Raw genomic sequence first — 16,525 nt, 5'->3', positions numbered from 1 at the left:
AGGAAACGTTACAAGATAAAATTGCATGCTGAAAGGTACATCACAACAAAGAAAAAGAAAAGGTTTCGCTCACGTATCTGGAGGTACCGGAGCCGACCAGGGCATCGAGTTTGAGGCAATAACCAAACCTGGTCAGGGCGCCAACCCTTTGGTGGGCTTACTCACCAATTCAGAATCCACTATTAACCTGGCATGCCGGTTTTTACCAATTTTGGTGAATGAATGGGATAAGCAGAGGAAGACTTGAAAGCGATTGGGCGCTGGAGTTAAGCCTATGATTGTGGATTCGGTAGGCAGCAGTACTGACCATTACGACATAGTGCCGCTCCTTTTTATTGGGCATACTGTATATATTTTTTGACTCAACAGTTTCTTATAAACTTTGTTTCTGGAGTCACTGTCTCTCATACGTATTGTCATTACTGCTTTGAAGTGTACTTTGCATGCAAGCGTGTTTCATATCTGGTAACAAGGCATTTTTTGTTTTGTTTCATTATTTATGGGATTTTCATTTTTTCTGTCTTACAAACCCCCCTGTCACTGCTCCTCGTCTAGTGTACGGTTCCATCTCTTAATTTACCAATTACACTTTATATTCTGTTAGGGGAAGGGTTAGGTTGCCTAAAAGGCATGGCAGACATCCCTTTGAAGTGTGAGAATCTGTATAAAGTATGTGTGATACTCGTTCCTCGTGTAAGAAGACACTGGAGAGTGCGATGCGGTGATTGCATATTTGCAGTGTATTGATACAGCAGCTGGTGTGTGAGAGAGGAAGAGAGAGAGAGAGAGAGAGAGAGGAGGGGGCGGACGGGAGCTTGGGAGAGGCAAGGACAGCTGGCAGCGTTTTCAGCAGCACAGAGCAGGACATTTTCTCTTTCTTGATTGACTTTATATTTAACTGGAACCTGTGCGCGATAACAGCATCAGCGTGCAAACTCCTTAAGTCAGTTTCTTCGCACTTTTCAGACGACAGCACGCTTTAGAAGGATATAGCACGAGACTGGAAATGGTAGCGTGTTGTTAATATGCGATGGAGTTCGGAGAGAGGAATTTGTAGCCTCAAATGTTACCTGGATGCAGGAGGGACTCTGAAGCTTGCTCTATAAAAAAAAAAGAAAATTGGTTGAAGAGTGGCTGGCAACTTTCCCCATATACTCGGGGAACGAATATGCCAAGCGGCGGCTTTGAAATACCACCATGTGGACCCTCGATCTGCCGCGTGATTAACTTTAGCAGAGTTCATTCATAGCCTGTGTGTATCCCTTATACCCCCCCCCCCCCCCCCCACCTCGCCGTATCCGCCCCCCCTTCCGCTCCGATTTATCTCACTCACTCACCCGCTCGCTGACTCTTGTTGGTGACACCTCGCACAAGCCACTGTCGCAATGCCGGCTGTGTTTCTTTGTCAAGCTCAGCGGTTTGTCAGAAGTCACCGTGTAATCATGTGGAAACCTCAATGATTGCAAGCGGAGGAAAGAGGGAACCCCCACCCTTTCAGCTTGCCGCCCCCCCCACTCCCCCCTCGCAGCCGCCGTTCTGAGCCGGATAATGGAGTGCCGCAACCAAATGGATGGGAAAGTTAAGGTTTATTGGTTTCATGGGCTGGTTACAAACCCTAACTAGATGATGGATTGGAGAGAACTGTAAGTAAATCTCTACATTACACTTTCTAGCACTCCCCCTTCTCCTGCTTTCCTTTCTTTCTTTATGGTTTATACCCGTTATTGATTCCAAGCAATTGGCTCTGTAAAACATCATCATGTTCTCCATCCCTCATTTTTAAACTGTTTTTTTTTTTTATAAACCATATTGCTTTGCAGCATATAGAGTGGTATACAATAATGTCAATTGTACGCTTCTGTCTTTGTCTGTATAACCAGGCATACTGATATATAGTTATATAAACATACACTCCTTGGGCACTGCTAGGAAATAATATGCGCAAGTGTGGGTGTGCGGAGTTATCAACTGTCCAAGAGTGAGTTAGAGCCACCGACAGGTACATGTGCGTGTACACGAACATATTTATATATTCCTTTACCCGCTCTATGTTTGTGCATGAATAGAAATATATTCATGTGTGAGCACGTGTATTTCCTAGAATCAGTTTCTCATATCTCTCATAACTAATAAGTGAGCAACAATATCCTTACTTCTGACATATGATGAAAAATATACAGATATTGCATGTCTCACATGTCTCATCTTATTTAAGTGTCGTTTGAGGTTGAGGTCTATGCCTGGTGCTATATTAAATAAAGATTGATTGACAGATGTGTTTATGTGTGCTTGAGTAATCAATATCTCATAATATTCAAAAGATTCAATACACCGCAGAAGGTATTTAAAATCAATAGTTGCCTTTCCTTTGACTAATCTGATTTGCCATAATCATCCCCAAACAGTTCAAATTGTCAACTTCAAATTGTCCCTGTTTGATTGCTGCCCTCTGCATGTTTGCATGTGCGCTAGTCAGGGCTGTTTCCTGCCTTGGCCCGATGCTATCTGGATTGGCTCTTGCCCCTCACAACACTGAGAATGTTATGTTGTAGTATGTGTATGTGTGTGTGTATAAAAATGTATTTCCATTTAACAATCCTGTATAATGTCTGCCTATCTATCTATCTATCTATCTATCTATCTATCTATCTATCTATCTATCTATCTATCTATCTATCTATTAAAAACCCTATATAGTGCCTTTTTTGCTACCTACTGTATCTACCACTCACCCTCCAGTGTTTTTTAAATGATTTTTCTGATGCATTTAATCTTAAGTAATGAATGTAAACTTACAATCCCATACAAGGTAGCCAACAGTGGGGAAGTTTAAAGTTAAAGATGGGCGAACTTACTCACAAGAATGTGTTTTTGACCCATGATCAGGTAGCTTACTCTGTGTCTACTTTCTGCATTAATAACATTTCCAGTCTAATTAACAAAAGAAACAGCCAAGCAAATTTCCATGCAGGGATCAATAAAATGATCTATACATTTTAGTATTTAATATGGAGAATTTAGGTAAATAGGATTAGTGATATTGTTGGTCTGAAAGGCCTCTTCTAATTCAAATAGTTTCATCTAGAGAAAGGAAAGATAAAAATGTATTTCTTATTTACCTATCTACATTATACAGTGTCTTTAAATATGTTATATAGTGCCTTTCATATCTGTTTAGATTAGTATCTATGCTATATAGTGCCTTTTTTGATCGATCTATCTATCTATCTATCTATCTATCTATCTATCTATCTATCTATCTATCTATCTATCTATCTATCTATCTATCTAGTGCTGCATTTAATATTCTGAGTTTTGCTGTTGTGTTCTTTGGAGCTAGTCTCGTCAGTGGCTGCGGGACTGCAAATGGGTGAACGTTGCTGTGTTTCAGCTGTCAAAGTTGATAGCAGGCTAACTTTTGGCTTGTCTTCTTTCTTTAAGAGTCAGTGTTGGTTAGTTGGAGAAGGTTAACAATGATGAGAATACAAAGACGATTAATGTGTCTGTTCTCATTAAAGTAAAATGGCTCAGAAATATTTCTGGCACTAGCTTGGCATTTTAAACACATGTTCCTTTCATGGAGACCAGAGTGTTGCTCTTTCCCATTCGGAGGCCTCCTTGTTCTCCTGCTCGCTCTCTCTGTCTGTCGTGATTTGCCAGTTTCAAAGACTCGCAGCAAGTCGCTGAGTGTGCCAGCGCGGCCTTATTTCTCGAGTTAGCACGCAGTACTTGAGTTTATTGGCCCGCAGCGGCCCTAGAAAAGGCTGAGACGTTAAGAAACTCCGGTCATCGAGGCCCTGGGACTCGCCGTGCAGCCTGTGTGGCTTTGTGTTTGAGGGGCATGTGAGTGCTGCTGACGCATGGGGGTGGGCGAAGGGGTGCTTTTTGCACTCGAGTGAGCCAGCCTCTCTCTCTCTCTCTCTCTCTCTCTCACACACACACATACACACACACACACACACACACTCAGAGACCACCCCCTTGGGAGAGTCCTCCTGCACGCTTTATGGAAGTAATAATTATTTCATCAGCCTCTCATGTATTCCTTGATTATGCTGCGAATGGCTTCTCAGGGGTGGAGAGCGACTTGCTAACAGATCTGTGTTGTCCAAGTGGCAGCGAACGCGCCGGACTCTCATTTGAAAGAGACGAGTTTTTCAAATGTCCTCTGTACACACAGACAGGCACATTTACCTTATGCTGCGATCCGACGCGCGAGACAACAGGCACTCCAGAACCGTCTCAATCTGTATTTCTGAATATCCCAAATTCTGAAATGTTTCCCTCCGTTAACCACATTGTCAAGTCTAATGGGCACACCCTGAGATCGGAGCTGACACTTTTGAGGGAAGGATGTGACACTCAATACAATGAAAAGGACAATAGACGTCTTGGGAGCAAAGCCAGCCGGCAGTTGTAGCGCAAGCGTTAAGTTTTATTAGCATACGCGTGTCGCTTTGTTGTGTGAATGAAAAAAAGATGTCGAGTGTGAGAGCAGCTGCAGCTGCTGGCAAGTGTGCACGTGGAGGCGGCCCCGGAATGAATGAATGCCTGTTAGGATGCAAACCAGCTGATGGCACTCTTGTTCGCTGAGCGTTTGGGTTACTAGCGGCTTCTTGTCCGCGCATAGGTTTGAAATTCAGAGTCACCTGTAGGTGGCGGTCTAATGCTGATAACATACAATACGGGGCCAGACAACCGGCCTGGGCTCAAGGCAAAGACCAGTACTAGACGGGACGCCATTTCATTAAAGGACTCACTCGCGCTCTTCGGTACACACAGAACACATCTCTGGTGATGATGGAGGATAACTAGAGTAGTCAGAAAACAAGGCCTGCAGACACTGGGAGAACTTGCAGACTCCACAAACTTGATAATCGGGTGTGGGATTCAAATCCAGGACATTTAAAGCAGCACAACTAACCACTGACCCACCATGCTACTGTGTGAATGGTTTTGGGGGGTATTATAGATGATTTATAATTTATATTTATTTATTTTTATTATAATAATAAAGGATTTGAATCCAAAATGAAAAATGATCCGTAAGTGTGGATTGTTAAATTTCATGTTTTCAGCCTTCGGTTTTATCCCAAGGAAATTACAAATCACTGCGGTATTTTTGCTTCCATATTTCTACATTCAAGCACAGTGGGGCTGAGTGACTCACATGAAATCAGACATTAAGGCAGTGATATTTAGTGAGTCAGTGACCTAATGGGTTTGTTGACAGCTAAAAAGCACTCTCACAAGGCACTTTATAGTATAGCGCATCCTTTGATGAATATTCAGAGCCAGCTTATTCTAAATATGTTCTTATTTCTACACTATAAACCCAGAAAGGTATAGTGACTTCATTTGTGTCATGTATGAGTCAGTAGGGCCGATTAAACCAGTAATTTTGTGGTTTTATATAGTGCCTTTCCACTCTGAACACCCTTCTAAGACACTGCTTGTATACTCATTATAGAAGCCTATAGAATATTTCTATAATGCAAGCAGTGCTAGGGTTGTGCGACTCACTCTGGAACTCACACTGAGCCAATAGATGGAGCCTTTCCACACTGGCCACTTCTCCAAGGCACTGATCCTATCTCCATTATAGAAGCCTGTAACATATTTCAATAATGCAAGCACTGGTAGATTATGTGACATGCTCTGGATTTCACAATGGGAGGGACTGATTCACTGAACCTGAGGTTTCATATAGTGCCAGTTCACTGGGAACACCATTATACAGTGATTTGTGGTTATAGTAGAACTTTTTAAATATTCCTTCATTTCGAGCCTTGGCAGATTATTTAACTTCCATTAGAGTCATGGTCGTGATGTTTTATATAGTGACTTTCTAGGATGCTTTCATGTTATGTACCCATGTTTATGAATTTTGAGTCCACCTCACTTAAGTGACATTAATGAGGTGACACATACATCAGGAGTAGTGCTTTACTACCATGAGCATCACATCTTATGTCCATTATGGTATAACTGTTTTGATATTTCTACAGTGCAAGCATCAGGAGCCTATATCATTCACTCTGGATCACACAATAATTTAATGAAAGCCATTGAACCTGTGATCATGAGGTTTTACACAGTGCTTTTCCATTGTAAACAGTTATGGTATGATAATGATAGTTGTACCTTTTAGGTCTTCTTAGGCTTAGTGACTTTCCCAAGGTCCCAGGTACTGTAAGTAAAAATGGGTGATTAAACCAGTGCCGTTCTACAGAGTATACCACTCAAAGGGACTGTACACACTTATTTTAGTGTAACTACTGTATGTGTGATGTGAATGTCCGCAGACCTAATGATTTCCTCAGAGTCACAAATGATTTGGGAGTAGGGGGATTGAACCAGTAATACTGGGATTTTATATTTTGCCTTTCTATAGTATTGCTTATTACAGTGTAACTGTCTCCATGTTTTTATATAGTTAGCCTTCAAAGGTTAAGTGACTACACATATAACCATCACCCTAACCCTAGCCAGGCCGGAATCGGATTGAAACTGAAACCTTTTGCTTTACCCCACAAAGCTTTAACCAAAAGGCCATAATAATTAATCTTGTATCAACCACCTGGCAGCTGCAATACCCGCTGTTCTATTGGTTTTTAAGATATTTAATAAAAATAACAGGTACTTCCAAAACTAATAGCTGTCACAGATGTTGTCCATCAAAGGCTAACACATTCATAAGTCTGACGTTATGACCTAGGGAGACAGACCCAGGTCCCATAAAGCTGAAAGGATAATTGGGAAGTTCTTGGCCACAAAAAGAGAAGGAGTTTGACTGGGAAAACATATTAAGTGGAACTACAAAAGCAAACATGCGTGTTCTACTGGGTAGGGGTCTTAGAATATATAGAAAGATGTCAGAATTTGTAGATGGAACATTTTGGATTGGATTATTCATGTAAAAGGTCACGTATTTAAGGGAGGAGCTGTGGGCAGCATAGCGGCACTTCATGGATCTACTGTACTTTCAAATCCAAGCTTGTCTGTGTGGACCCAACATTGTCCTTGTATTTAGCTGGATGTTCCTATCACATCTCAAAGCTACGCAGGTTAGTTGCCCATCTAGGTCTATGGCTTCTGACCTTTGCACAGTGCTGCCAGATTTTATTATGTGGGTTCAGAAAGCTGATGAGATAGGGCTACCTAACTGCAAAAGTCACAGAGATCTCATCTCATCTGCAACATTTTGAGCACCTGACTCTGCTCAGGAATCATATTCATAACCTGATGCACAATGGGATGTTGATGACCACGTCTGCTTCACACTGCCTGCCTTCAGTAGGATGCTTTTTTTCCCCTGTATTCTGTCAGTTACCTGTAGCTAGCCCTCTGTTTATGCATATGGTTATATACAGATGTACGCAGCATGGTGTTGCAGTTCAAGAGAATGTGGGCTTGATTTGTTGGCAGCTTAGGTTTGTATGAATCTGGCAAGTTCTCCCAATGTTCATGTTGGGTTTCTATCCACATCCTAAATGTGTGTGCGTGTGTTTGTGAGGCTTCCTGCAGATGCTAAATTAATATGGGTATGTGCAGGAATGTGTTATTATCTATCTATCTATCTATCTATCTATCTATCTATCTATCTATCTATCTATCTATCTATCTATCTATCTATCTATCTATCTATCTATCTATCTATCTATCTATCTATCTATCTATCTATCTATCTATCTATCTATCTATCTATCTATCTATCTATCTATCTATCTATCCTGATCAAACCTGTTATTCCACTGTAGTTGAGCAAAATTTGAAACCTCTCTACATCCCAAATGTGTGTGTTAGGCTAATTGCCAACTCTAAATGAATGTGTGTGTGTGTGTGTGTGTGTGTGCCATTTGACTACCTAATATACAGCCAATTCATGTGTATCCTGCATAATATAAACACGGTACATATAAATAAGTAAACACAAGAAATGAAGAGCCGCAGTCCTAAACAACAATACTATATTTATTGTCAGACGGATAGTTGCAAGTTTCCCTCCAGTGTTGTCTTTTGCATGGTACGAGATGTTTGAATAGTCTTCCTCTTTTCAGTCATGAGAAATGAGACCTGGTTGCCTCAAAGGCCCTAGAGGCAATGGAACTGTAAAGGAAGCTGATAGGACTCTCTTCTGTGTTCCCCTTGTCTTAGTCTTAGTGGGCATAAATGGATAATCATGCCCCTGAGAATGAATATCGTACAGTGTGAATTTCCCATTGGGATTAATAAAGTATCTATCTATCTATCTATCTATCTATCTATCTATCTATCTATCTATCTATCTATCTATCTATCTATCTATCTATACATGTACCGTATATACCTACATGCATATACATAACATCATTATATACATATGTTCTGTATGCAGTATCCCAGACTGCTCTCTGCCCATGTGATGTTTACACATTCTTCTGCAACATCTCAAATGTTAGGTGAATTGGCATCTCTAGGCCAGCCCTGCCTGACTGAGTGTGGGCTTTCTGTAATGGACTGGAGGCCAGCCTAGGACTGGTTCCTACCTTATGCTTAGTGTTGTCAGGGTGGATTTAGGACCCTGTGACTCTGAACTGAATTATTTAAGTTGAGTAATGGATAAGTCTGAGTAATGCAATACAATTATGAATTTTTTTTTCCATATAAGCACCAGGGAAGGAGAAGCGCGGGTTGTAAGACACACAACTTGCTTCTGAGCAGGGTGGCTTGCCCTCATGTTCACTGTTGACCTCTTCATTTTTTTCAGTGTTAGTTAGCCTCTTCAGAGTCATTGCACGCATCCTTATGTGGCAATGATTATTATTCTGACTAGATTTCATTTCTAAACCTTGAGTGGGAGTCTTAACTTATGCCCTGTGATATTCAGAAGAAAATAGGGTTTTGGGCTGATCCCATAATAGCTATCAAGGTTACTCCTCTCAGTGCTCCCAGGGGACGTATTGCATAGTACCTGTAAACAAACAAGATTCATTTTGCATAATGTGTTGTACTATAGTTTTGACTTAATTATGTACAGTAGTTGTAAACATTTCCTTCTCAAGGGGCATTAGGAGTACAGATGTATAGGAGCTACAAGCAGGTTAAGTGACTTTCCGGGGATCGGACAGAGAGTCAGTGGGAGGACTGAGTCTGCTTATGGTAACGAAAGTGGGACCCCTAGAAAGCTTTTGTTATCCACTGTTGCTTGCAGAAGAGCAGTTTTCTTACCAATGTGAGTCCTCTTTTTAGCATGATGCCTTTTATAGCTTTTGTCTGTTTGTGCCCAGGAAGCCTCCAGTCTGGGCACACACATGTGTAACCAAAAATGTTTTAAGAGAAGGCTTGAAAATGCATGGACAATAGGAAAGCTTTTGAAATGAGCTCACCTAGCCTGCATATTTACTCGGCTGCTATTTACAGCTACACAAACACACACACACACACACTATGTATGTATATGGAAAAAAAATATAAAACCATCAGTCTTTTTGAATTTTGTGTCTTCATTTTATGTTATATATCCATCCTGTTTGTTTGTCAATTTCTGTTTGTGTCTCACCCATTTAGTGTAAATGGAATTAGGGATGAGTACTGAGAGGTGTTGGCACCTCTAATGCATATGACATGGGTGTACTCATATTTACCTTTTCTATCTACAATGGTTAAAATTTAATGAGAAATTGCACAGAGATGTTAAGTCAATGCTCATTCAAACCATGAGCCTCATCAGTGTCGCCATTGCTTACTCTGGGTTGTCCCTTTTTAAGTTAGTGTTGGTGGGTACATATCCTCCGTGCATCGGTGCGTGCCTTGTCCCGACTCGGCCACTTGCTGCAGCCTTGCATTGCACCAATATCAGCTCCACATCTCCTCATGGTTTTCCTTTGTTTTTCCTTGTACAGGGCAGCACAGAAGCTGAACCTCTCCTCTAAGCGTAAGAAGCACCACCCACCATTGCCTGCCCCCCAGGAGTCCTCACTCTACCCTACCAACTTCAGCGCCATCCTGCAGCTGTACCCACCCCCTGCGCCACCATGCCTTCTGAGAGCTGTGTCAAAAGTCAAGGACAACCCAGGAATTGGAAAGGTACGATTGCGAACATTTTGGAAAGGGGGAAGGAAGGGGCTTGGTCCCAGGTGGGCAACTGAAAGATGGCCGTTTAGTAAGGGGTGATCATGGCTCTCGTAATCTCTTCATTTACCACCTTCATCTCTGTAGCATTGAAATTGTACCTGACATGCCGGAGAGTTAAGGAGTCAGTGTCGAGATATGAAACCGCTTACCTGTGGCTGCTCATGCGGCTAAGCCGGGATCAAACATACCATTTCTTTTAGTTAGCATGCAGTCAGGCTGAGGCTAATTTATGGAGCCTTGGCAGCCTCATGATGACCCCAAATCCCTGGCTTTCAAAGGAGACCTTCAGCACTGATTGACTAAAACAAGAAAAAAAGAAGAAAGCTGCTCTTACTATTTTTTTTTCTCTTTATTTAAATATTTTTTTCAATTCTCCTGATAGTCCCAATTATGCTCAGTTGCTCTGAGGCCATTGAGCCCACCTACTTACTAATCCGTGCACTGTTAGCGAACAGCAGGTATTCACACAGTATAATGACACCAATTAGACGTAGGCCATTGATTGCATGATGTGCAAAAAGCTCTTCAGCTCATTCTGCATGAAAATGCTGACTTGGTGGGGATGTGAGCCCTGGGTCGGGGGTCAGCCTTAAACGTTTGGACTGGATGAGCTTTGTGGGCGAAAATGGCACAGACTGAGATGTGCGGGATGCTCTCCTCTGAAGGACCACATCCACTTGAATACTTTTGCTTGGCTTGCCCATCTCTTGCCTATTAATACACTTATTTAATATGTCAATCCATCCATCCATCCATCCCAACAATCAGTCATCTGTCCATGCCCACATAAAATCATGTGAAAAAGTAGACACAATGTTTCAAAAAAGGGACATACCATTGACAGGTGTCAGATAAGAAGGTGCAATTTTATGAAACAGATTGTGTACATTTGATCAACCTTGGGTCTTCATTCTAGAAGTAAGGTCGTCCCACTTGATCTTTGATTCCAAAATGTTTTTTTTTTTAATTAGAGGCAGTGGGAGGTTTTACAAGCCGAAAGGAAAAGCTTTCCATCTGCACTTCTGATTCCAAACACACATTTCCCTGGTTTACGTGTGGCTGGTTTACCTGCATTGTACTTCCAGCTGAGCTCATTGGTTGTCAGCTTTCACACTCGCAGAACCCGCCCCTGCAATTTAAGACAGAATCTGTTTGATCTGGTCGGGGCGAGTCACAAACTGGTTGTACTGAGTATTTGGGGAAGTCAAATTACATGACTGGCGGTCACAGGAGCATGCCACAACAGTCCTAGAATAGCTAATATTATGTAAGTGAAGTCTGAGACTGAAAATCTCTGGAAAAATCTTGTAATTAAACTTGTATTGGGTATCCATTTTATTGTGAGGAATGGCAGCTTGACTAGTAAAAGAGGAAAAGATATAAAATACTGTATACTGTACAAGTTGATGTGATGAAATATACAAGCTGATGTAAACTAATTCATATCTAAAGTCGCACAGAATCTTTCTCTCTATTAGGACAAACAAGTTTGCAAATTTAGCAATGCTTTTCACTGGGACATCTTGAAATTTCCAAACTTTGTACAGTGCTCTGTATTTGAGGTATTTCAATGAAAACAGAACTTCAAATTCCCTTGAAGAATAAATATGCCAGATTACATTAAATGCAAACCCAACTCGAAAGCACTTTGCATCAGTATATGTGTATATACAGTAAGTCATTACTCCTTTATTACTGATCTTGAGTAATCTGTTTTTGGGGTAATAGGGCTTTCTGCTTGTCCCATGAACATTGGAACTATCCTTGGACAGAATGCCACTCCATAACATGGCATACATACAGTATCAATGTATCATTCACTAGCCTGCTTAATACAGTTCATGAATTACTCCCCCGTGACCCTCTTTCGGATTGAATGGGTTTATATAAGATCCCTGGACAGGATGCATGCACCAGCATAGCTCAGTCTCCGCTTGTCTGCTCTTCATATGAGCAAATGCCACAGCACTTTTCAGGATCCATTATCTCATTCAGGAGGAGGTCATCCACTTGCTGTTGTCCTGCATCTAAAAACTGCAAAACACCACCAACACGATGACCCTGTTTAAGCAAAAATACATCAGTTCTGAAAAGAATGGCAGCTTACCAAGGAGCAGAGACTCCTTAACCGAAGCAGTTCCAACCTGAGCTAGGGACAGTCCCCTGATATTGTAGATGCTGTGCTTTCCCACATAGGCTTTACAGACCATGTTCAGTATTTGGGAACTTGTGCATTATTTTTCAGCTTTTGAATCATTGGGGGGGATTTTGGAGAAAACAGTTTAACATTAAAAGCAGTTTTTCATTGTAGATAGGCACTGACCACCTCCTCATGACCCTGATTTGGATTAGATGGGTTTTAGCAGTACTGTATGTGCCAGTGAGACACAAATTGGAGCAACATTGTTTACGGGTCTAAGACAGCCACTTCATTAATCCCCTTCAGCACTTCAAAATGTGCAGTTGGATTCTTTGCAGAATAGGTTTGTGTGACAGCGGGGAATGCTCCACATGCTGCCCCTCATCTCCATCATTTTGATCCTGCCCTCAACAACATATCTGCCATATTATGAGGGCAGAAATGGCATAACCAGTAATGGAGTAAACAAGACAGCCAAAAAATGTATGTGCTGGGCTCATTCAACACTAGGTGACCTTAGTGTGGGCAGCCTCACAGTCTGATTTAACATCTATGTGGGTGAGACTAGCAGACTGGAGCACACAGTGCCATCGCTCAGCTGTTACCAATATGTCAGACTGCTCCCTCATCTTCGTTTTCCTTGGTCTCCCAAAGCCTATTACCCAGTCAGTACACTGTAGTTCATCTTTTCTGTGGAAGCCAAAATGCAGCTGTTTCTTTTTCTCTCTTTGTTCTTTGCGGTGACAAACCTCAAGATGCAGTTCCAGTTCAATTGCACGTGAGGCTGAAATGTTTTCACAATGAGCTCAGACTTCATGATGTGGATTCCTCATTCACAAATAAAGTTTAACAGACCAAGTGCTGTGAGCTGGAAAAGCATCAGACGAGTGGTTTTGTGGCCAACTGCTAGCCTCATAAAACTAGGGGAATGCGAACAGAAAACTGGGCTACACATTTGTACTCTGGACCAGAGTGCTCCAGACTTTGGCATCGAATAAGGAATAAAGTAGTCAAAAAGTTAATTAATCAATGCAGTATTTTACCTTGTCTTAAATAACAGTAATGTTTCTCAATAAGCTCCACCTTTAACAAATGATTGTGCAGATAATTCAACGTATCACGGATTTAGTTTATCAGTTCTATAAAACTGAGTAAAAAAGTAGCTACATTATTCCTAAAAATGTATGCACTACTTACATTTGTTGTCGCGGGGGTAGTCCTGCTGCCTCTCAGTAAGGAGACCAGAGTTCATATCTTGGGTCCTTCTCGTGTGGTGTTTGCATGTTCTCCTTGTGTCTGCATGAGTTTCCTCTGGGTGCCCTAGCTTCCTCACACTGTCCAAAGACATTAAGGTTTGGTGAATTGGCAATGCTAAATTGGCCACAGTGTGTGTTTAGTACTGTATGTGTGTGTGTGTGTGTTTGCCCTGTGATTGATGGTCCATGATTTGTTGTTGGCTTGTGCTTTATGCTACATGGGATAGGCTCCAGCGCACCTGCAACCCTGGTCTGGATTAAGTGGGTTAGAGAATGACATGATGACCATTTGTATTTTATACAGTGATAGAATAAATGTTGATGCCGAATTTGATGAGCTGTCTAGTTTGAAACGTTTAATGATACTGACTGACATTGTGCTGCTGCTTCTCTGACCCTTTTGATATTTTCTGGTATTCTTACGGTTCTCAGTGGTCCAACAAAAATGTCGTTCACACTAATAGTAGATTAAACTTTATTGATCCACTTTAAAACACTGTTACAAGAATGACTCCTTCCTTGCTGAAGCACATTAAAAACCTTAATGCCAAATGTTATTTGCACCTCTGCTGCAGATTTAGATCCATTTTAAGCCATAAAAGTAAACATGCAATGAAGCACTATTTCTCCATGGTCACTGAAACTGCTTTTAGTATACAACATGTACTGTATACCCAAACACAATTTACTCACCCTTCATAACACCCCGAAAATCAACCACATTGTTGTGCCGCATTATTTTCATTTCAACATTTCAATCTAGTGCTGTGGTCACTTCACAAGCTCGTCTGTTGTTCCTGCCTCTCTGCCCCTTTGCTTGTTAGTCATCTTGGTTTGACTTTTTTCAATGGTTTTGAGGGTGAGCGTAGGGTAGGTGGTTTCTTGGGAATATTTTTTGTATTTTCATGCCACAGACATGAAAGCTAACTGTGATGTGTAGATTGTGTTGTTTTGCATACTACCGCAATAAATGGTATGCTAAATGGAATTCCTGCTTGAATGAACTCTGGGTATTTATACTACACAATAATGTGGTGAATCATCGCAGATATGCTCATGATATGGGTCTCAACCCTTAGTTTAAAAAACACTGTTCTATTGTATTAGAATGCATTGTATTAACAAAATCAGCCAGTATTTAATGAATAGTTCTGTACAAAAAATAATGTGAATTGAATTGTAGGTGGTTAGCAGTCTGGGTCATTCATAATAACACAGCATTTGCTTTATTGTTTCAACAACACTCAAGGTGGAGGCTCAACACACTGTTCACTATCCATCCAACCAGTTCTGTACCTGCTTTATTCAATTCAGAGACAACCTGTTCTGGCAGTTTTAGATTCATGGCAGGAGCCCACACTGGAGTGGGTACTAGTGCACAACATGCACCTCACCACAGTTGATTTATAGTCACCCATTAACTAAACCTGCATGTCTTTGAGGAAAACCCTCACAGACATAAAGGAGAAAATATGCAGACTCCACACTGAGACTGTGCGTGCTAGGATTTACACCAAGTCTCTTGGAGCTGTGAATCAACACAATAGGTGTGATGACACAGAAGTGTAAGAGAGGAGCCATCATAGCTTACAAATTTTTGGATGGCACTGATTTTTTTTTTTTTGCTACATTGCATTATTAAAATGTAAACCGGAACTTTAGTTGTTATTTGCACTGGAAGGGTTGGGGTGCTATTGTTGTGTTTTAAGAGTTGTATAAGTGAGACACAAACACGATGAAAGAACGTGAGGCTTGCTACTAATTCAACAAAGTGGGCCAAGACCTTACCAACCTGCCCAGGTATGACCTCAACCAAGACAGCCAGTGATCAACCCTCACAGTCAGGCTTTGGCCTGTACAGGCCTAAAAAAAGGGAAATGGTTTAAAAGTTCAAAAATATACTTTTAAACATTCAATGACTACATGGAATGAAAATAAACAACAAATCTTTATGAAATGAAGATTTTATTTTGTATACAATAAAAAGAACAAGAAATGGGTACATGGCAAAAATAAGGCAAAAATCAAAAACAAGACCCGATATGAGATACAGGAGCAAAATCCGGGAACAGAAACAAAAATAAAGTAAACAATACTTTCTAAATCTCCAGCAAACTCAGTGAACCTCTGCTGGGACCTTCTCACTAGCCTCAGTATAAAGGCAGAGGGAGGATACAGCAGCAGTGACGTCAGGGTGGCCCTGCCTCCTGAGGCTTCACCTGCAAAGTACAAGAAATGGCTGCACATTTAACAGTACATTAATATTTAACAATAAATATACATAACAACATTAACATAAAAATCTGAAAAATACTTAAATAAACAAGAATACATGGGAATAACACAATAGTAAGATGAAGTGGTGACACCACAATTCTTTCATCATATTACTTACTGCATGTACTGTAATATAAAAATGTAACTAGGGTGTGGGGGGAAATTATGAAAAAAGTAAATTAGAAAGCCACAGTGGTCACTGAATTTCCGCCTCTCTACATCCATTACTCTGTGTGCCACTTTCTGTGTGATGTAGCTGATGCCCTATGGGCTGCTTAGTAGAACCACAATGAAAGAACAAGTTTGTGGTGGTGACCGAGACTTCATTTGATGGAAGGTTCAGCCATATTAACCTCAATGAATGCTTTTCAATGAATTCTGATTGAAAGCGCTGGGCCCAGTCTGTGATTTCTACTTCACCATACGTGCCATTCTGCTTTCGTCCAAGGGCTGCAGAGCTTGTGCACGATCCATGAAGTGCTTGTGGCGTCACTCTCCTCGTATTCTACAGGGAATTTCACCTCCAACAAAAACAGACAGGGTGACGGATTCATGAAGGATCTGCTTGTTCTTGTTGGCATGGCAAATGAGTCACGTAGCTCAGCAATTTTTATCAACACAGAACAATGATCTCAATCCAGTCTGGTGGCGCCTGCTTAGGTGGGCGTACTTGAGGTTGGTCTTCTGGGGATTGATAAAAGGTGGCTGATAAATGATTTCTTTTTTCAGAGAGCAG

General features: G+C 41.2%; 1 protein-coding gene across 2 annotated transcripts in view; it reads left to right on the top strand.

The window, feature by feature from the left end:
* The window catches only part of kif26ab (kinesin family member 26Ab), a 209,223-nt gene that overhangs the window by 157,951 nt on the left and 34,747 nt on the right, over positions 1-16,525 (top strand). For both annotated transcript variants that reach the window (XM_028821276.2, XM_051919758.1), the window contains exon 5: positions 9,885-10,068. In XM_028821276.2, coding sequence (XP_028677109.2) covers positions 9,885-10,068 — 184 coding nt within the window. The remainder of the gene's footprint in view (positions 1-9,884; positions 10,069-16,525) is intronic.

Source organism: Erpetoichthys calabaricus, chromosome 16 (genome assembly GCF_900747795.2).
Source record: "Erpetoichthys calabaricus chromosome 16, fErpCal1.3, whole genome shotgun sequence".
In the NCBI taxonomy this organism is placed as follows: Eukaryota; Metazoa; Chordata; class Cladistia; order Polypteriformes; family Polypteridae; genus Erpetoichthys; species Erpetoichthys calabaricus.
This window is presented reverse-complemented; position numbering and strand designations above follow the sequence as displayed.